The sequence below is a fragment of the Triturus cristatus genome, chromosome 8, assembly GCF_964204655.1.
Source record: "Triturus cristatus chromosome 8, aTriCri1.1, whole genome shotgun sequence".
NCBI lineage: Eukaryota > Metazoa > Chordata > Amphibia > Caudata > Salamandridae > Triturus > Triturus cristatus.
Window position 1 is genome coordinate 745,821,752 of NC_140591.1, and position 22,113 is coordinate 745,843,864.

The 22,113-nt window shown below is 43.2% G+C and overlaps 1 protein-coding gene across 1 annotated transcript in view; it reads right to left on the reverse strand.

Moving 5' to 3' along the window:
• Positions 1-22,113, reverse strand: part of LOC146805013 (acetylserotonin O-methyltransferase-like) — a 219,370-nt gene that overhangs the window by 52,424 nt on the left and 144,833 nt on the right. The window contains exons 5-6 of the mRNA XM_085622163.1: positions 4,581-4,699; positions 1,093-1,233 (exon numbers count right to left, since the gene is read on the reverse strand). Coding sequence (XP_085478289.1) covers positions 1,093-1,233; positions 4,581-4,699 — 260 coding nt within the window. The remainder of the gene's footprint in view (positions 1-1,092; positions 1,234-4,580; positions 4,700-22,113) is intronic.

The following is a 22,113-nucleotide window of genomic DNA, read 5'->3' on the forward strand; positions in this document are numbered from 1 at the left end:
TATTTTCTGGCCATTATGTGGTTTCTCTCTGGCTTTCCACCATGGACTTCTACTGGATCTGGTTGCGTTTTGTTGTTATACTTTGTCAGTATTGCTAACATTCAGTCTCACTCAGTTTTTGAAAATTGCTTTGCCAAAGTGGTAGAAATGTTACAATAACTACAAAAAAATATTTATATCTTTAGAAGTATCAGTGTAGAGTCAATGCTTTCAGAACAGTTCTTGATCTGGTTCATTCTACCATATTAAGGGCCCGATTCCGATTAGGTTAGCAAGGCCTCCTAACGGCATTTCCTCCGTCCGAATCGGAGCGGGTACGTGACATTCCAACCACATTGGTAAGGTTTCTGACTGACTGAGTACGATGCAAGTTAGGTGTTAGGAATATCCCAATCTGAACCTAACGGCATTTAGAATGAATGAGCCATACGGAGCAAAATTGTATGTCTCACCAGGCCGTGTTTCCGAACGACCGATTATGATGCTGGACTCAGACAGTCTTTCCGAATCTTGCAGTTGGACTCGAATTGGCAATCGGAATCAGACTTTGAGGGCCCGTAGCAGGCCCCCCTGCACCCAGAGTTTTCCCAATTGGACCTGTGGGGGTACCCATGGGTCCCCCTTACCAGCCATGCACAGTGTGGCAGGCACCTGGGGGTACCTGCCACAGGGTGCCTGATTTTCTCCAGCCACCCCTTTCTGCAAGTGGAGACTATGCATTCGGTCAGAACATAGGCTCCCATTGAAGTCAATGAGAGTCCAACCAAATCGTATCTGGAAGGACCCGGATGCATTGGACTTGATCGGTCAAACTTTCCCGATCTGATTCGGTCGGAAACCATTCCCAAACGAATTCGGTTGGAAGGTTTTCCAAACCGCATTGGAATCGGGTTCTAAACCATCACCAATAACTTCAAGTGGGTTAGTTATAACTTTGAGATATTAAATCTTAGTTAGCTGAGAACAAAGTAATTTGTTGTAGTCTTTCAATTTCAGTGCGTTTGATTCAATGGTGAAATTGGATTCTGTTGTGAAAAATAAAACTAAGTTTCTTATGTTACCTACATTAGCATGCACAAGAAACCAACCTACCTTCCTGGAACTGGATCCGATGTTCTTTTGGGGATATGAAGTGCTTCTTTGCTCTTTGCACTATTTTAGGCAAGTCAAAAATTGTGACTGTAGAATTTGGATGAACCCCAATTAATTGCTTGGCTAGTGCTCCTGTGCAGCCTTATAAAGGAAAACATAACAAGGAAAAAAGTCAGCATATAACTTATATAGCCTATTAAGACTTTCCTAGTGACTAATGGAAAAAACCTGAAAAACATGCTTCATTTACCAAAACATGAGCAAAATACAGGTTTCCAGGGCCAAGGCAATAACTCCTAGAAATGGACACTCTTGCTATATGAGTACCAGCTGATTTACGGATTCTAATGTTTATCAGCCTCACTTTCTATACTTAAAGCTAGGAAGAAATTGCAAGTGAGAAATATAGCAACAACAGATGATGAATAGTTATGATCTCTTGTTGGCATAATATATTTCTACAGCACAAAGGGGATGTGTGATGGAACAATGCATGCCTCAACAATGCATGTCTGCACCATGTGGTCTTAGCCACGACTGCGTCTTTACTACGCATGCCTTTACCGCGCATGTCTTTACCATGCAGTTTTGTGGTAAATACATAATTGGTAAAGGGACATGTGTGGTAATGATCACACTCCTGGTCCTCTGTCCTGATCCCTAAAATTCAGCCCTGCTGCAGTCTATTGTACTCGGACCAGCCCTATAAACAACCTAGACCCCCTACCCTGATCCTTAAAACCCAACCCCCTAGCCCCAAAGAATAACTCTGACCCCAGCCCCCATACCTGAACCCTAAAACCAGTCCCTAACACCTACCCTCACCTGCCCCCTACCCCAGCCTAACTGCCTCTTTACTGTATCCTGCTCTGAGCCCTAAAACACAGCCCCCTAAAAACTACCATGACCCCAGCTCCTCTGCCTGAGCCCTAAAATCAGCCCTTCCCCCTAAAACCTGACCCAGCCCAACAGCCCTCTCAGCCTGAAAAACAGCCCTTTTCCTGTCCCTTCCCTGAGCCCTAAATTTCACCCCCCTAAAAACTATTCTGACCCCAGACCCCTACCTGAGACATAAAACCAGCCCCCAACCCCTTAAACCTACCCCACCTCCCCTTACCCCAGCCCAACTGCCCCCTTGGGCTGAAAACTGTACCTTTCCTGTCCCCTGCCCTGAGCCCTAAAATTCCTGATCCCCCAGCCCTGAAAATTACCCAATCGCCCAGCACTAAATATACTCCCAGCCCATACGAACTACCCTCTCCCTCCCAAAACCCCACATACCTCACCCTGTCCTCTCTTGAACCTTCCTTTCCCTGTTTCCGCCAGGCAGCCAGCAACTAGACCGTGCATTAGCCTTAACCATGCATTTGCGTGGTTAAAGAATATGTGTGGTTAAGGCAAGCATGGTAATGCTTGCAATGTCGGAACACGCATGGCTGAGGTCACAGTGTTCCGACTATTTCATGCAAAGGCTATGTCGCAGTGTACTAGAATTGCTTTGCACATTCTAATTCGCCATAAGGAGGGTGTTTGAAAGGGCTGCCACACCCTATTTGCGAATTAGAAGGTATAATCAAAAGAGGAAAATCCGGGAGTTGGTGTTCACCATTAGGTACATCGTAGATCTAGACTCGTATTTGACCACCCCCCTTGTCAAGACTTTGGTTCCCTTTTCAAACATAGAGATTTCTGTTGTCAAGAGCAGTCCTAGGTGTTGCTTTTATGAAGTCAGAAGGCCCAGACTGAAAGTGCAGAGGGCAGATGACAATAGATTGTGTTCACACATGTCAAGTCTCTCATCTGGGAGGGGTCACCCTATTTTCAATGATTTTCACCTGCCACAAAAGCTACATTTCCCCAAAGACGTCCATACTTTCACCTCTTTTCGAATCTGCCCCACCCCCTACATTTTTTGCCCATTCACTGTTTTGTGATCACCATCTTAAACATCTGGCATCACTATCGTCCAAGAGACAACACATTGACAGGTATGTGTGTTGGCACATTCGCTGGCAATCCTGAGTGAACAAGATGGCTGCCTCCTTAAGGCGGTCTTGCCAGATTATCAATAAATCGTTCTGCTCACAAAGATTTGAAGTTTATGAAATGAAGGCACAGAAGTTTGCTTATATGTACCTGAGTCAATTATTGATAATGCATTTTCTTGTAAACATGCCTTTTGCATTATGCTGCACAGGCACTTTATTGCCTGGTGCAGAAACAATGCTCCCAGTATATTTGCGTGAGCAATGAAGACACTTGCAATCTGGGCTAAAGTGTCTGGCAAAACATAAAGACAAGGGGCCCAATTCACAAAAGTAATCTGAGACAAAATCCTAACTTTATGACTTTCAGTATTCACAAAGGGCATTTAGAAGAAGTAAAGTTAGGATTTAGTCTCAGTGAAACTTAAGTTGTGGTCTTAAGTTAAACTTAAAACCAAAACTTAAACTTAAGATCAAAACTTTGTCTCAGTTAAACCTAAGTTTTGATCTTAAATTAAACTTAAGACCAAAACCTTTGTGAATACCGAAATTCGTAAAGTTAGGATTTTGTCTCAGATTACTTTTGTGAATCAGGCCCAAGGAGTGTGGAGAAATAAATAGGGGAACTGTGGTCAGAGAAGCTGGTAGTTAAGGTAAAGCAGAGGAGGAGGGCTTTCAATGCACAATGCTAGAGCTACTGAGGACAGAGGAGAACAGAATGAAGGGCTCTTGGGGGAGATGAGCTTAAGATGACATTAGCATAGGGGTGTTCAGACTGTTAGTCCAATTTCAAGAGGAAAATAAGCCCCAGCATGGGAGGGAAGTGAAGATGGGAAGGGGGAAAGGAAGAGTGTAAGGAGGAAAATGTAGGGTATCTTGGAATGGGAATTGAAAAACATCTGTCAGTTGAAAAGCAGAGGCAAAGACAAAACTGGAGAGTATAGTGAAGCATAGGTGAATGAGGGGATGTATGCTACAGGCACACTTAAAGCAGCAGGGCACACCTTGGTTGTAATTGAAAGGATCTAAAGCAAACCAAGCAGTGAATGCTGGTGGCTGCTCAAATACCTCTGGCTTATCAGGCACACATAGAAAAGGCAAGATAATTAGGAGAAATAAAAGTATTTCTCCCCATTACGCCATTCTAACGCCTGCAATTGCATGCCGTTAATTTTTGGCACTGCCAAAGATTTACACCTCCTCATAAATCTCGGGCAGCATCAAAACGCAATTGATGTTGAGTGGAACACCCACAACAAAACCCATTGAAGGCCCCTTTCACGCAGAAAGCTGCGTGAAAGGATATCATATTTACAAAACATGGCTTAACGACACTTTGTAAATATCGAGCAGGGCATTGCACAACCAGAACATCAAAAAAGGGACATTCTGGTGGCGCAATTCCCTTGTAGATATGCCCCCACATTTTTTATTTGCTTAATTGGATAGCATTTTGAGATGCAAACACATTAGCAGGTTCATCCTCTTGTGAATATTACTTACCGCCTAAGTCGCACACTTTGGAGAAAGGCGAAAGATCGAAGGCTGTTATTACTTCTCTGTCACTTGTTCTGCACATGGAATCCATGTACTGCATAAACTTTAATATGTCGTCCTCTCCCCTGATATGACAAAAATATGCAAATATGCATTTATAAGTGTACCTAAGGTCAAAGGTGTAATATATATTCATTAGTCGCAAGGATCACAATGTTTTTTTTAAAATCCAACCATGGTTTGCTTATGTAGCCCCCATCTAATAAAGGTGGGCAATGGTTCAAAGTGACATGGTTATTCGTCAAGCTTGTGCACAGTTCATGAGGTTCAGTCTCTCTCCAATCTTCTATGGTTTTACGAGATGGGGCTTTCACTTACATGATTTCACAAAATCGACTACCACTATCTTATAACTAGGCGTGGTCCTAGAATGACTAGCTTCAGCTCAAGCATCCTTGCACCATGTTGCAAGGGTGCCTGCGCTGCAGGGTGATTGTTTATGTGCAGAAAGGTACACCTTCCTGCACATAATCTTGAAATGTGATTTGCTCTTTCTATGGGTGCTGCAGAATGCAGCACACATGGAAAGTGGAAAAAGAACAATTGATGGACATAATGCTGAACAATGTCATACATTAACCCCAGTACAGAGATCTAGGCCTAAATCCATCATTTGTTTGCTCCCCATGCTATTCCAGTTTGAGCACAGCCATTTGCAAATCAGTCTTGACCTTGCGCCCAATGGGAACAGTCCATCCCGAACTGTCCGGCCAGTTCCTCCCTGGACTGGAAACAAGCATCCTAGGAGCGGTTAGGGAGTTTCACACATCATCAGCCAGGATAGCTTGACTCCAGTGGTATGGAGAGCACCTGGCTTGGCAGTTCAATCTGGATTGTTCCCATGAGGCACAGGGTCAAGACTGATTTCCATATGGCTGGGTCTAAACTGGGGTGGCATGGTGAGCAAAAGAACAAAGGATTTAACCCAGATCTATTGACTGGAGGAGAATGTTTGATTTGCTCTGCATTCCGTCCATCATCTGTGTGTATTTTGCACACATGGAAATAGCAAAAAACAGGGAGAAATTTCTCCTCGTATCGACAGTCTAAGACCAGGTTTTTCCTGGTCTTAGCTTTTGGTGCTGCTCAAGCCTTGTAAATATGGGGCAGCATCAAAAAGCAATGGGTGTTGCGACGGAATGCCCACCGCAACACCCATTGCACACCGCTTTCATGCTAAGTGCAGTGTGAAAAGGGCCCTTATTTACAAGGTGGCATTAACCTATGTTAAATGGCTTAACACCACTTTGTAAATAAGGAGAAGTACATCTCGCCACCAGGACATTGCTAAAAGTGATGTTCTGGTGGCAATATCCCCTAGCAAATATGCCCCATAAACATTTTGGAAAGTTCTGTTAATAGATCTTCCAGTTCTTAATAATATATGCTGTCATATTTAAAAAGCATTCAGAAATTTGATGTGAACTTTAACTAAAGCCAAGCTGTTCTCCCCAACAACACTCCAAAATTACCTGCAACAGGAGACAGCTAGTGTTTCCTTGATTCGTGAGCAGCAGTTGGTGTCTGGGATCTGTACAAGCTACAAAAAACCCAGGGAAGCTGCACATTTAGACTGGTTGGCATCTGCTTTCTCTCACCATTCAATAAATGATACAAAATTGAACTCAGCTAAAATGGTATTACACATGATGTTCTGTAAACAGCCATTACAAAGCGTCCCTTACCACACATTGCTGTTTCAATGCAGTTGTTGCCACGCATTTACCATTACCATGCATAGTCTTAACCCCGAAGGATTTTACAACGCATATGCCTTTACCATGCATGTCTTTACATCAAATTTCATTGTAAAGGCATGAATGGGAAAGGGATTTGCATTTTAAATATAAGTATTAGGTATGTAAAAAAATAATATATATATCTATATATTCACTGAAAAAACCATTGGTTTCAGGGGTGTCATAGTTAGCTGGACATTTCACTCGTACAAAACCATAGAAATTCCTCCGCTATAGTTAGTTCTACTAACTATAACTCATGCGCCCACAATCCACTGTTGATGATGTCACATATTACATCATTCATGACATGGTCAGTGACATCACTGATGGCATCACTGATGATGTCTCAAACGACATCACTGATGACATCACTGATGACATCATCCAGTGAATGTGGTTTATTTTGAAATTTAAATATGTATTATATATATAGCAATCTGCATTGAAGAATGAGTGGATATATAAATATAAATATCTGGATGGACGATTTAGTAGCAGTGTGATTGAGTGTTTACTTGACAAATTTACAGTGTCTCACTAAATATATTGGATAGTGACTAAACTGCGTGAATATCTGTATCACTTTGTCTGTTGGTCTGTTGTTGTGTAAACTGCTGCACTTGTTGGTTACTAGCTACATGAAAGTATATATTAGTTATTGATTAGTTAATTGAATATTTGTATGGGAGAGTGAATGTGTGTGTGGTTTGGTGGGGGGTGTGTGACTGCCCAAAGATGTGTGAATATTTGATTCAGTAGGTATATGAGGTTAAGACTACATGTTAGAACAGTTGTTTGGGTGAGTGAATATTTTTATGGGTGTGGTGATGAGCAAATATATACATAAGACTCAGTGATTGTATGAGTGACTATATGGATATTTGTATACTTGTAATAGTGATTTTATGACACACTAAGGTTGAGTTACTGAATAAAGTAGGTGGTGTTTGTATAAGTGTGTAGCTGAGTAAATGTAAATATGATCCATTGTTTGCATACGTGAGTAGGATGACTGCATACGTGAATAGGATGTGTGCTGGTGTGTAATGTCGCTATAGGTGTATAAGTATATTTGATAGTGTTCTATTGATCATTGACAGCATGTATGACTAAATCTATAGGTAAATGATTAGATGTGTGTGTAGATCTAGGACTCACTGAGTTGGTTTTTAGAAAATTGTACATGTGTGCAAATGGATTCAAATATGGCAATCTGTATTTTACGGTGAGCGATGAAAGGTTATATATTAGTGTATGATGAGGTGTATGTGATTGTCACGTGAATGATGTCATCAGTGATGTCATCAGTGATGTCTTTTTGGATGTCATCAGTGATGTCATCAGTGATGTCACTGACCATGTCATGAATGATGTAATATGTGACATCATCAGAAATGGATTGCGGGCGCGCGAGTTATAGTTAGTAGAACTAACAATAACGGAGGAGTTTCTATGGTTTTGTACGAGTGAAATGTCCAGCTAACTATAACTAGGGGTGGGCGGAATTTGCGTAATCGCGTTACGCAAATCTCCGCGAAACGGTAAAAAATCTCCGCGAACACGCAGAAATTCCGCGAACACGCGGAATTGTTTGTTCGCGATGCTTTTTTCCTGTTCACAATCGCTGTTTGTGTGCTCGGGGAGAAATATCTCGCGAACACGTGTTTTGAGAACGCGAACAAGCAAAAATTTCGCGAAGACGCGGAAAGCAGAATTTTGGGCAATTTCGCGTTCTCCGCGGTACGCGAAATTACCCAAATTCCGCAAATTCCGCGAGCGGAACGGAATTTACCGCCCAGGCCTAACTATAACACCCCTGAAACCTATGGTTTTTTCAGTGAATTTCTAAGGTTTTTTAAATGCTAATTCCTAACTATAACATACCTGAAACCTATGGTTTTTTCAGCGAATTTCAAAGGTTTTTTAAATGCTAATTCCTAACTATAATGCCTCTGAAACCTATGTTTTTTTCAGTGAATTTCAAAGGTTTTGTAAATGACAATTTTTAAATGTATTAATTGTTATATTTATTTTTTTGATGCTCATTTACTAAATTTTTTAAAAATATTTATTTTTAGATATTTTATTTTTTGAATTACATTATAATTACATTATTATACATTACATTACAAAACATACTTTCTCAGAATGAATTACTTTAGTTTAAATACTTTGCAAATAGGCAATAGACTTTTAAGTACAGTAGTTACAGTTGTTGCCATGGGCAACACAATTTCACATTGAGCTCAATGTGAATTTCTAGTTAAATGCAATTAGTTACTTTATGGATTACTTTTCTAACCACAGGACTGGATCCTAGATTCAATCCTGGGACGTCTCCTATAAACAGTTGATTAAAAGCGTTTTGGTTACAGTAGTGATTTTTAAGGAATATTATTGTATTTTAAAAGTTGACACTTCAAAACATTTTCACATAGAATCACCAATGTTATCCTATGGGAGGGAATTCACTTAGCAGGTAAGTAGGATTATCGTTACTTTTTCTTACTCAGTGGTAGATCCTGGATCCAGCACTTGTGTATCTCCTGTAAACAGTTGAAAGAATGTGTTTAAGTCATACAAGCGATTTTTCAGGAATATTTGTAGTTTGGGAAAATAGACACTTAGAAACTTTTCTGGTGAAAACCAGACAATGGATTCCTATGGAAGGAAATACAGCTTACTGGTAAGTACGGTTAGAATTACTTTTCAGGGTCAGTGCTGGGCTAAAAGATGCAGCCCTGGGTTCTCTCCTGATAACAGGTGAGTAAATCGGAATTAGTTGCTCAGATGATTTTAAGTGAATATTTTAAAGTTCCAAAACTCCACACTTAGAAGTATTTCCAACTGAAGCCAGGTAATGTTAGCCTATAGAAGGAAATTCAAGTTACTGGTAAGTACAGTTAGAATTACTTTTCAGGATCAGTACTTGGCTCAAAGATTCAGCACTAAGGTCTCTCCTGATAACAGGTGAGTAAATCGGAATTCGTAGTTCGGCTGATTTTACTTCGTTCCAGTATATATAGAGCCACTTTCCTACACCATCCCCTCCCTTCACCACTATGTAAACACACCCTGTGGTGCGTTTTAATTGGGGAAATAATTCCCCTTCAATCCTGAGGGTCCCTATAGTCCAACTAGCCCAATAGGTACATCCAGTAAACGCCACAGAGATGCGTAGCAGAGAGATGTAAAAAGGAGAACGGCCTGCACCACCTCTCTGCAATGCAGCGCATTGGCACTTCCTGGAAGCACATGGTGGGCTACTTGGCCCCCAAGGTCCCTCAGGATTGAAGGGGAATTTTTTCCCCAACTGAAAACGCGCCACAGGGCATGTTTGCACACATCACCTCAGGCCCAGTCCCCTCCCTTCACCACTGTGTAAACGCGCCCTGTGGCCATTCTAAGTTCAGAGATTAACTCCCCTTCAATCCTAAGGGTCCCTAGGGTCAAACTAGCCCACTAGGTACCTCCAATAAGCGCCACAGAGCTGCGTTGCTGAGAAGTGTAAAAAGGGGCGTGGCCTCTGAACACCTGTCTACAACACAGCTCCCTGGCGCATACTGGAGATACCTGTTGGGCTATTTGGCCCTCAGGGACCCTCAGTATTGAAAGAGAATTAATTCCCCAACTTAAAACGTGCCACGGGGCATGTTTGCACAGTGGTGAAGGAAGGGGGCGTGGCCTGAGCTAACATGTCTGCAAACATGTCCTGTGGCACGTTTTAAGTTAGAGAATTAATTCCTCCTCAATCCTGTGGGTGTCTGGGGGCCAACTAGCCCACCAGGTACCTCCAGTATGCGCCAGGGGGCTGTGTTACAAAAAAGTGTTCAGAGGCCATGCCCCTTTTTCCAACACTCTGCAACGCAGCTCCGTGGCGCTTACTGGAGGTACCTGGTGGGCTAGTTGGCCCCCAGGGACTCTCAGGATTGACAAGGAATTAATTCCCCAACTTAAACCACGCCACAGGGTGTGTTTGCACACATGTGAACTCAGGCCCCACCCCCTCCCTTCACCACTGTGCAAACGCGCCCCGTGGTGCAATTTAAGTTGGGGGATAAACTCCCCTTGAATACTGAGGGTCCCTGGGGTGCAACTAGCCCACCAGTTACCTCCAGTAACCGCCACAGAGCTGCGTTGTAGAGAAGTGTAAAAAGGGGCGTGGCCTCAGAACACCTCTCTGCAACGCAGCCCCCTGGCACTTCCTGGAGGTTCCTGGTGGGCTAGTTGGCCCCCAGGGACCCCCAGTATTCAAGGGGAATTCGTTACCCCTCTGCAAACACGCCTTTCTATTTATTTTTATTTTTGTAATGTTTTACTTTTGGGGATGGGGGCGCGTGGCCCCCCTCCCGGGCCACTTGTAGGCCCAGGGATCCATCCCCCGGGGCTGGCCCTCTCCTTTGGGTACCGTGGGGGGTCCCCAAACCCCCCACAGTCCCAGCCAGCTCCCCGCGTCCTGCGGGAGCCGGTATTGCTTTTCCACATGGGGAGCAGCTAACATGCCGCTCCCCATGTGGAAAAGCAATCTGCTTTGCTTCATTGAAGCGAGAGCAGGTTTCCCTGCTCTCACTTAAATGAAGCAAAGCAGTTTACAATGACAGGGTGGGAACCGTGAGGCTCAAGCCCTGTCATTGTAAACTACAGTGTCCCGGTGGTGGGCACCCCGGGACACTGCAGGAGCCGGCCCTGGGGGGTGGCGGGCCCCAGGACCATCAATGGCTCCAGGAGGGGGGCCACGCGGCCCCCCTCCCATATTTTACAAAGCCCCGGGTGTGGTGGTCCCCGGGGCTCGGTGGGGCCTTAGAGGCCCCCATCATGAAACTTTGAAGCCTTGGGGGTGGCGGTCCCCGGGGCTGCGGGGGGCCATCTGCCCCCCTGCACTGATTCATACTTTGCCCCGGGATTGGTGGTCCCTGGGCCAGTGTGAGGGGATTGGGCCCCCCACACTTTATTATTAACATGCCCCCGGGATTTGGCCCCCCGGGGGCTAATTAGCATTGAAGCGCTGGAGCCCGCGCTTCGTTTTTTTTTGATCGGCAGGATTTTAAAAAAAATAAAACATTTTTTGGGCCTTGGGGGACCTTGTGGGATCCCCTGAGCAGGCCTAAGGGGTCAGGGTGTTTCTACCCTGCCCCCTTTTCACGTTTTGCGCTTTTTTTATTAGGTTTCTTGTGCCTCGGTTCTACCAAGGCACAACATGGCTGCCAACACTTCCTGATTTGGAGTGTTGACAGCCAATTAGCATGCAGCTCGTGATCGGGAGGGTGTGTGCTGGGTGCGCATAGGGTGCGCGGATCCTCCGAGACCATAGATATATCTATGATTTAGATTTTCTCAGGAACTACTGAATGGATTTACACCATTTAAGCAAAAGGCACGACTCTGAACCAAGGTCTACCTTTCTGCCAAATTTGGTGTAATTCCGTTGAGCAGTTCGGGCTGCAGCTCCGATGAACGGTTAATATGGGAAATTGCATGGGGAAAACGTGTTTTGAGACCCCCTTTTTTCTTGGCCCCTGCTTGACGAATTACCAAGACTTTCAGGATAGGAGCGGACCGGAGTGCCCCACCAGTTTTGAAAATTTCGCGAACATTCGTCTACCAGCGCCAAAGTTATTCCAAATAGAATGTTGCGGATTTCCTATGGATAATAGGTCCTAACTATAACTACCTACTGGCGACTGCCAGTAGGTTATATATATATATATATTCACTGAAAAAACCATAGGTTTCAGGCACGTTATAGTTATGAATTAGCATTCAAAAAACCTTAGATATTCACTGAAAAAACATAGGTTTCAGGGGCGTTATAGTTAGTTGGACTTTTCACTCGTACAAAACCATTGAAATTCCCCCGTTATAGTTAGTTCAGCTAACTATAACTCGCGCGCCCGCAATGCACTGCTGATGACGTCACATATTACATCACTCATGACATGGTCAGTGACTTCACTGATGACATCTCAAATGACATCACTGATGACATCACTGATGACATCATCCAGTGAATGTGTGTTTTTCGGAAAATTACATATGTTTTATATATGTATATCTCAAGGTCGATGGAAGAATAAATGGGTATATAAGTGTCTAAATGGTTGATTTGTTTTTGAAAAATTGATTGTATAACTGACTGATTAAGTGTATCTTAGTGAATACATGGCTTAGTGAGTAATGTTTAAATATGTAAATATCTGTATCAGTCTCTCACTCTGTGTATAAGTGGCTGCATGGGTTGGTGAGTAGCTACATGAGTGTCTATATAGGTTATTAGTTGTTTTTTTGAGTATCAGTATGAGTGTCTGAGTGTCTGTATGTTTCGGTGGGGGTATTACGTAGTGCATAGGTGCATGAATGAGTGACTCACTGTTTGTATGTGTTGAAGACAGCATGTGTGCAGGACTGTATGGGTGGATGAGTGTGTGCATGGGTGTGTTAGTGAGTGAATGACTGTCTCAATAGTGTCTTTATGAGTAACCACATACGTTTTAAACTAGTATATGTGACTATTGGTGTACATAAGTGAGTATATGTGAGAGTGAGAGATTGGAAGAGTCCCTGTATGAATAAGTATGTGTTTCTATAAGTGATTGTTTAAAAGACTAAGTATGTGTAAGTTTCTTTAGAAGTAAGTGTGGTGGTGTGTGTATAACTGTATATGCAAGTAAATGGATGTTTGATTCTTTATTAGCATGAGTGACTATGTGTGTGAGTAACTCTATGGATGAGTGGCGCTGTGTAACAGGATGTATAGGTGTATGAGTACATATGATGAGTGAGTACATGTATGAGTGACTGTATAGGACTGTTGGTGAATGAGTGGATGTGTATGTGGATCTTAGAATTATTGAATAGGTTGTTGTAACTGGTATTGGTATGTCCATTGTTTTGAACATTTTAGTTTCTATTTTTGAATGTGTGTATCAAAGGTTATATTAGGTGGAGAGGAGGTCTGCCACTCTATCACAAGGATGATGTCATCAGTGATGTCATCAGTGATGTTATTTGAGATGTCATCAGTGATGTCATGAGTGATGTCACTGACCATGTCATGAGTGATGTAATATGTGACGTCATCAGCAGTGCATTGCGGGCACGCGAGTTATAGTTAGCTGAACTAACTATAACGGGGGAATTTCAATGGTTTTGTACGAGTGAAAAGTCCTGCTAACTATAACGCCCCTGAAACCTATGATTTTTTCAGTGAATTTCTATGGTTTTTTGAATGCTAATTCCGAACTATAACGTGCCTGAAACCTATGGTTTTTTCAGTGAATTTCAAAGGTTTTTTAAATGCTAATTTTTAACTATGCCTACAGAGCTAGGACATGTGAAGAAAGAAGAAAAAACGCACAGAAAGAAAAAAAAGAAATGCAGAAAGAAGCAACAGAAGTCCTCAAAGACAAAGAAAAGTGCAGGAAGAAGGATAACGTGCATAAAGAAAAAACAGAAGAGCAGAAATAAGCCTTGTTGCTAAATCATCCTGTGCCCTCAACTTTTTCAGACAGATACTGGTGGTAACTGAGTCTGACTAACCAGTCCTAGAGCCAGTGCTATGTTAAAAGACACTCAGAATACAGTGAAAACACCTACATACACTAGGGAACACTATGCGTTGGAGTCCCCCTGTGATTAGCATGACCTCCTCTGTAAGCCCCTAATATATAATAGGGCAGGGGATTAAAACTACCTCTTAAAACGCGCCACAGGGCGTGTTTGCACAAGTCACCTCAGGCCCCGTCCCCTCCCTTCCCCACTGTGTAAACACACCCTGTGGCTGTTTTAAGTTGGGAGATTAAGTCCCCTTGAATCCTGAGGGTTCCTAGGGTCCAACTAGACCACTAGGTACCTCCAGTAAGCGCCACAGAGCTGTGTTGCAGAGAGATGTAAAAAGGGGCACGGCCTAGACCACCTCTCTGCAACGCAGTGCAGTGGCGCTTACTGGAAGCACTTGGTGGGCTAGTTGGCCCCCAGGGTTCCTCAGGATTGAAAGGGAATTATTTCCCCAACTTAAAATGCGCCACAGGGCGTGTTTGCACACGTCACCTCATGCCCCGTCCCCTCCCTTCACCACTGTGTAAACGCACCCTGTGGCCGTTCTAAGTTGAGAGATTAAGTCCCCTTGAATCCTAAGGGTCCCTAGGGTCAAACTAGCCCACTAGGTACCCCCAGTAAGCACCACAGAGCTGCGTTGCATAGAGGTGTAAAAAGGAGCGTGGCCTCAGAACACCTGTCTGCAACGCAGCTCCCTGGCGCATACTGGAGATACCTGTTGGGCTAGTTGGCCCTCAGGGACCCTCAGTATTGAAGGGGAATTAATTCCCCAACTTATATCTGGCCAGGGGGTGTGTTTGCAGAGTGCTGCAAGGAGGGGGCGTGGCCTCCAACGCGATGCCTGTCTTTTATTTATTTTATTAAGAAGGAGGGCTGTGTGGCCCCCCTTCTTTTTCTAATTTATTGGCCCTGGGGACCCCATCCCCCAGGGCCTTCACCCTGATTTTTTTTGTTGAAAAAAATAAATTTGGAAGGGGGCTGCGTGGCCCCCCTCCCAAGGCCTTAATCGGCCCCGGGGACCCCAACCCCCGGGTCATGGTCTTTTCTTTTTTAATTCTTTAGTAGGGGGGCTGCGTTGCCCACCTCATCAGGCCACTTATGGCCCCGGGGACCCCATCCCCAGGGGCCGGCCTTTGTGTTTTATTATTTTAAAAAAATATATATTTATAGAAACACCTAGGACATGCTGGACAAACCGTATGTACCTATAACCATGACGATTTGCGTGATATTCGTTAAAAGGCGACTATGCATACAATGAATCCACGTGGAATGTATTTACACCGCTAGTGAAGCTCTGACGTGTCTGACGCCCTACCGTGCCTAATCCCGGCGCCCCCGCCGGTGGGTACTCTCCAAGTAGACACCCTTGTTGTTTATTTATACAAACATGGGCAGCTATTGACGGGCACATTTAATTCACACGCACACCAAGCCATTCAAAGGGGATTCGACAAAAATTCGACCAAACTATGCAAGAAACCCCCCCTCACGGTTAATAAAACACACATCCACCGCCGGATGTGTAATACTTTTTATTTTACTCTCTGGAAAGGAGACGAACCTCACTTGAGAGTCATAGCGTGCTCCTGGCTGAGCCCAATGCTGTGTTACACCCACCAGTGCCCGCCGAGTGCCACACACCTCTGTGTTGTATTCCACCAGCTAGTGCGTATGCTATGACACTCTCTAGCCCATGTGCACTGTAACACCACCCCGTGAATATGTCATGCCACACTTGCCTTCGCACGGGTTATATTGCCCCATCTAACGTGCCTTCCTCGATGCCTATGTTATAATGCACAGCGCTATGCCATACATATTACAATCTGGGATCCATATCTTTGTCACAGTGCATATGCAACGTTACACTCCCCAGCACATATTTTATATTACAACTTTAGAGACTAGTTAGGTTATGCAACACTGCCTGTCCCTGCCACCTCCACCCTGCCTGTCCACATGCCATGCCCCTATCTCCTTCCTCCTGTCCTCCATGGTCCATTTTACTGCCACACCCTTCTGCCCTCCCTGGTCTGTTGTGCTGCAACTGCTCCTCCTACCTGCCCCACGCGGTCTGTTGTGAGGCCCCTTCCCCTGAACTCTCTTGTCTGTGCCCAGGTCCTGACCCTCCCTTCTATCTTCCATGGTCCTTTGTGCATGCCCCTGCACCCTCCTTCTTGCCCATCATAGCCATTGTGCTGCCACTAACCCTCCCGCTTGCCATGCATGGTCTTCTGTGCTGCCATGGCCCCTCCCACCTTCCCTGTGTGGTCAGCTAGCTGCCAATGACCCCCTCCCACCTTCCCTCCACGGTCTCTGTGTATACCATCATAGTCTCACTGTTGCTCTCCATGGTGTGTCTTGTTTCTAGTGCCCATCCTGCCTGATCTCCATGGTCATCTTGCTGCTCCTGCCCTGCCCCCTTGCCCCCAGCCCTCAGTTTCCATGTGCAGACCCCTATTCCCTCCCTCCTGGCTTGTCTGTTCCATTGTAATGCCCCTGATCCGTCCCTCCCACCCTTTATGGTCTGTTAGCTGCAGTTTTCTCTCCTGTCTGTCCATTATGGTCAGCGAGCTACCATTGCCTCTTTCCCCTCTGTTCTCTGTTGTCCATGTGTATGGTCCTGTTCCCTCCCTATTGCTTTCTAGGGATTGTTGTGCTGCACTCCCGTCCCGCATGCCCTGTGTGGTGTATTGTGCTGCTGCAAACCCTGATGCCTGCCCTGTAGGGTCAGTTTGGTGCACCTCTCCATGTCCCTCCTGTCCTCTGTTATCCGAGTCCATGTCCCTACCCCAATTCCTCCTGCCTACCATGATCCAATGTACCATACTTGCGAACATTATGAACTTGGTAAGAGGGAGATTTTGAAAAAAAACTGGGGTATTGATTTTCCCCTTTGAGTTTCATTGAAAAAGAGGAGATTGTAGACAGGAGACAGATCAAATAAAGCACATTTGAGCTTAAAAACATTGGACGTTTCCTGGCTGAAAAGGGTCTGTTGGCATGTATGGTTGTACTACCACTGCCTCTTCCTTCTGCCCACAATGGTCTATTATATTGCCACAGCCTCTCTTGCCAGTCCTGTATTGTTGGTTTGTTGCCCCTGCCTCCTTTCCACTGCCCTCCATAGTCTGTTGTGCTGCCACTGTCCTTCCTGCCTGCCCAGTGTGGTCAAATTGTTGCCTCTGCACTCTCCTACCTGCCTACCATTTTCAGAGTCCATGCCCCTGGCCTCTGCCTCTCAACAGTATCCCAATGAACAACTAGATTGCTAACATTCTATATTTATTACAAAAGTGTGGAACGCCTGACGTCATCTTGATGTAATCAAAACTGTAATACCTAGATCATTTCCTTTAGAAATTACATATATGAGAGGGTCTTATTTGCATCAAAATTATGGTTAGTGCTCTAAAAAACTAAAATGAGGACATATTTTCTGAGTTTTCAAATAGCGACAAAGAACTTTTAAATTATTTGTAATCTTTATGTTTTTTTATCCAGTTGACCACTTGATTAAATGTTGCACTTAGGGGAGAGGATGTGGTGTTACTTCCAGAGCTGCAGACTTTGCAACTGGGGAACCAGGTTGGAGTTTCTGCTTCAGCTCAACATTCTGTGATTCTGGTCAAATCACTTAATCTCCCCATGTCTACAACTAAAATGAATTTGATCTTGTGTGATGTAACCAATGCTCATGTAAAGCACTCCAATACCTGAAAAGTCTGCACTATATAAAACTGCAAATACACAAAAAATAGGTGTTTTGCACACTTCTGTGATTGGGCTACATGTGGGCTGCATCTGGGTGATATTTGGGCTACATTTGGTCTCTTTTGTCTCTCTTGGCCATCTTGGGAGATTTATTTGTTATGAAGTTTCCTAATTTCTTCATTTACTGCAGTCTCCTCAGTAGGAAATACTTTCAGTTTTTTACTTTGGTTCCATCAAGAAGGCATTCAGATGTGTCACACATTTGCCATAAATTCTGAATGTTAGCACTCTAGTTGCTCATTAGATCCCTGTAGCAAAGCTACTGCTCACCAGGGAAGTCTGCTGCTGGTATTCAAAGTGCATGTTTCAGTCTGCATGTCAAAATATTTTTATGAAATAGAAGAGGATTTGAGAAGTCAAAATGTGCCCTAATTTTTCTTTCTGCAGCACTAATCATAATTTCTACGGCAAAATGAACCCCCTCATTTTGTTCCTTTGTAAATTAAATGTTTTAAGTGTTACCACTTTATTCAAATCAAGATGGCTTCAGGTGTGCCATACTTTTGTCATAAGTAAGACTATTAGCGCTCTAGTTGTTTGTTAGAAAACTCTGGGACATTCTGTCATTGGGCTATACTTGGGCTACATCTGGGTGATATTTGGGCTACATTTGGGCTCTTTTGTCTCTGGTGGCCATCTTGGGAGATTTATTTGTTATGAAGTTTCCTAATTTCCTCATTTACTGCAGTCTCCTCAGTAGGAAATACTTTCAGTTTTTTACTTTGGTTCCATCAAGAAGGCATTCAGATGTGTCACACATTTGCCATACATTCTGAATGTTAGCACTCTAGTTGCTCATTAGATCACTGTAGTAAAGCTACTGCTCACCAGGGAAGTCTGCTACTGGTATTCAAAGTGCATGTTTCAGTCTGCATGTCAGAATATTTTTATGAAATAGAAGTGGATTTGAGAAGTCAAAATGTGCCCTAATTTTTCTTTCTGCAGCACTAATCATACTTTCTATGGCAAAATGAACCCCCTCATTTTATTCCTTTGTAAATTAAATGTTTTAAGTGTTACCACTTTATTTCAATCAAGATGGCTTCAGGTGTGCAATACGTTTGTCAGAAGTAGGACTGTTAGCGCTCTAGTTGTTCTTTAGAACACTCTGGGAAGCTGCAGTAGAACACAAAGGAATCAACTGACAGTCTCTGCCCTTGTTGGATTTACATGTTTTACTGAGAATGTCAGACTTCATGCTCACATGACTGAGAAAGTTAATGTGAATTTACAGAAAATATGCTCTCAGTTTAGCTTATAGATCACCTTCCAAACCTCTGTGGGAAAAGCATGAGAAAATAGTTTTCTCTCAAACATGATTCATGATATCACAGCAGAAGGCTTTTTCACATGGCAAAATCACCTTAGAACACACCACAATTCCTAAAACGAGGATGGTAGCATCAACAAATGATTTATAATGTAACTAAAGTCTTAAAACCTTCTATTAACTGCAATGCTTTTTAATGAGGTGCTATTATGTATATTGGTCCCAAGATGGCTGCCAACACTTCTTGGATGAAGTACTGACAGCCAATCAGATCTCAGGTTGAGATGTGTGGTTAGGCTCCGCCCAGATATATCTATCTTTTTAACTCTAATTTCCTCAGGAGCTACAGAACGGATTTACATCATTTAAGCAAAAGGCATGAGTCTGAACTGAGGACTACCTCTTTGGCAAATTTGGTGTAATTCCGTTCAGCAGTTCGGGCTGTAGCTGCATCAACATGTCCTAGGGGAAAATGCATGAGGAAAATACGTTTTGGGACCCCCCTTTTTTCTCGGCCCCCGCTTGACGAATCACCGTGAAAGTTTTAGGATAGGAGCGGACAGGAGCTGGCCAAATTTTTCAAAAAATTTCGCGAAGATTCGTCATTCGGCGCCAACGTTATTCCAAATAGAATGTCGCGGATTTCCTATGGAAAATAGGTCCTAACTATAACTACCCACTGGCGGCTGCCAGTAGGTAATATATATATATATGCATATATATATATATTTATTGAAAAAACCATAGGTTTCACACACGTTATAGTTAGCTGGACATTTCACTCGTAGAAAACCATTGAAATTCCCCCGTTATAGTCAGTTCAGCTAACTATAACTCGCGCGCCCGCAATCCACTGCTGATGACGTCACATATTACATCACTCATGACATGGTCAGTGACATCACTGATGACATCACTGATGACATCTCAAATGACATCACTGATGACATCACTGATGACTATGTGTTTCTGAACAGTTTTAATATGTTTAATATATATAGGGAAAGGCCTGTTGAAGAATGAGTGGATGTACAAGTGTGTGAATGGATGATTTTCTAGGTGCGTAACTGAGTCTATATGTGAGTCATTAAATGTATCTTACTGCATACTAGTGACTAAACTCTGTGTATCTCTGTATGTGTCTGTGTGTTGGTGTATAAGTGGCTGCATGGTTTTGTGATTAGCTATATGAGTATCTATATGGGTTATTTATTGGTTGTCTAAGTATCTGTATGGGTGCCTGAGTGTATTAGTGGGTGAGGTGTGTGTGACCCTGTGCATAGATGTATGAGTGGGTGATTCTATGGGTGCATGCTTTTAAGAGTGGAACTGTGATGGACTGTATGGTTGAGTGAGTGTATGTAAGGGTGTGTTAGTGATTAAATGTATATCTCAGTTGTACATGTGACAGTAACTACATATATGGAACACAGTGAATATGTGTGTAAGAGTATATAACTATCTATATTTGAGAGTGTGTGATTGCGGGACTGGCTGTATGGATGAGTGTGTGCTTGTACTACAAATTGAGTAAGAGTGTCAAAATGTTTTATTATTTTTATGAGTAAGTGAACTTGAGTGTGTTTAACAGTATAGGTGAGTTAATTGGACTGTGTTTATTGATTTGCACAACTGACTAGGTGTGTCAGTACCTCAATGGATGATTGGTAGTGTGTGAGTGTCTATATATGTGTATAAATGCATATGATAGTCTTGTATGGAGTGACTGTAAGTATATGTGACTGTACAGGTGAGTGAGTGGAGGTGCATGTAGATCTAAGAGTCAATGAGTGGGTATGTAGTTATTAGTATTGGAGTTTCTATGGTTTTCAAATTGGCCGTCTGAAATTTTGAGTTGGTGTTTCTAAATTTATATTAGGGTGGGAGAAGATGTACTAATTTAACACATATATGATGTCATCAGTGATGTCATCAGTGATGTCATTTGAGATGTCATCAGTGATGTCATCAGTGATGTCACTGACCATGTCATGAGTGATGTAATATGTGACGTCATCAGCAGTGGATTGCGGGCGCGCGAGTTATAGCTAGCTGAACTAACTATAAAGGGGGAATTTCAATGGTTTTCTACGAGTGAAATGTCCAGCTAACTATAACGTGTGTGAAACCTATGCTTTTTTCAGTGAATTTGCAAGGTTTTTTTAATGCTAATTCCTAACTATAACGTGTGTGAAACCTATGGTTTTTTCAGCGAATTTCAAAGGTTTTTTAAATGCTAATTTATGAATGTATTATTATATTTTTTATATATTTATTTTACAATAAGTTACCTATGTATATAGTTATAGATTGGCTGTATCCTGTAATTTAGAATGGCTCAGCTTTTTTTTTTTTGAATTAGGATAAAGTTGAACAGCATAGTTAATATCTTCTATAAACTGATAAACACTTTAGTTTTGTCTTTTTTTTTTTTAAGGTTTTTCATCGTGCGCGCTCCGTGCGCGCACGGTGCTTGCACGCCAGCGTGCTCGCTCGGTGCGCGCACGGTGTACGCATGCGTACGTGCTCCGTGTGCGCATGCATATGTGCGCCGCGTACGCATGCGTACGTGCTCCACATGCGCATGCGTACGTCGTGCGTGCTACGTGCGCGAGTGCTCTGCGCGCTACATTCGCGCATGCGCGCATGGTCCGTACGCGCGTGGTTCGTACGCGCATTTGCGTGTGCTCTGTGCGTGCTTCGTGCGCGCTCCGGCAACGAAGTTCGTCCTCTGAACGCCATGATTTAAACAGCTGTAAAAGTGCCAAGTAGTAAAATTCCTTTTTGTCAGTAGTGTCGCAACTCAGCTTCTGATGATTAATCAAACTTCCTTTTGTTTGCTTCACCAAACATCCTTCCTCACCAGTGACTTTATATTTTCCATTGTTGATGTCTTCTGTGGCATTCCGATTAAAAATGTAGTTCTGCAGCACTTCATAGAGACACATGTTCTCAAGATGATGACTTCTTTGTGGGTAATATGTGTCCAACATGTTTGTTCTTAAAATGTCTGTACTTTCTGGTTCGTACTCAGCTAAATATTTAATTTCTCGAATAGATTTCAGTACCCGATTTCACATTCCTGCAAGGCCTAAATTTACCCAAATTATTCTTCTGGATTTGGAGTACAGACTTG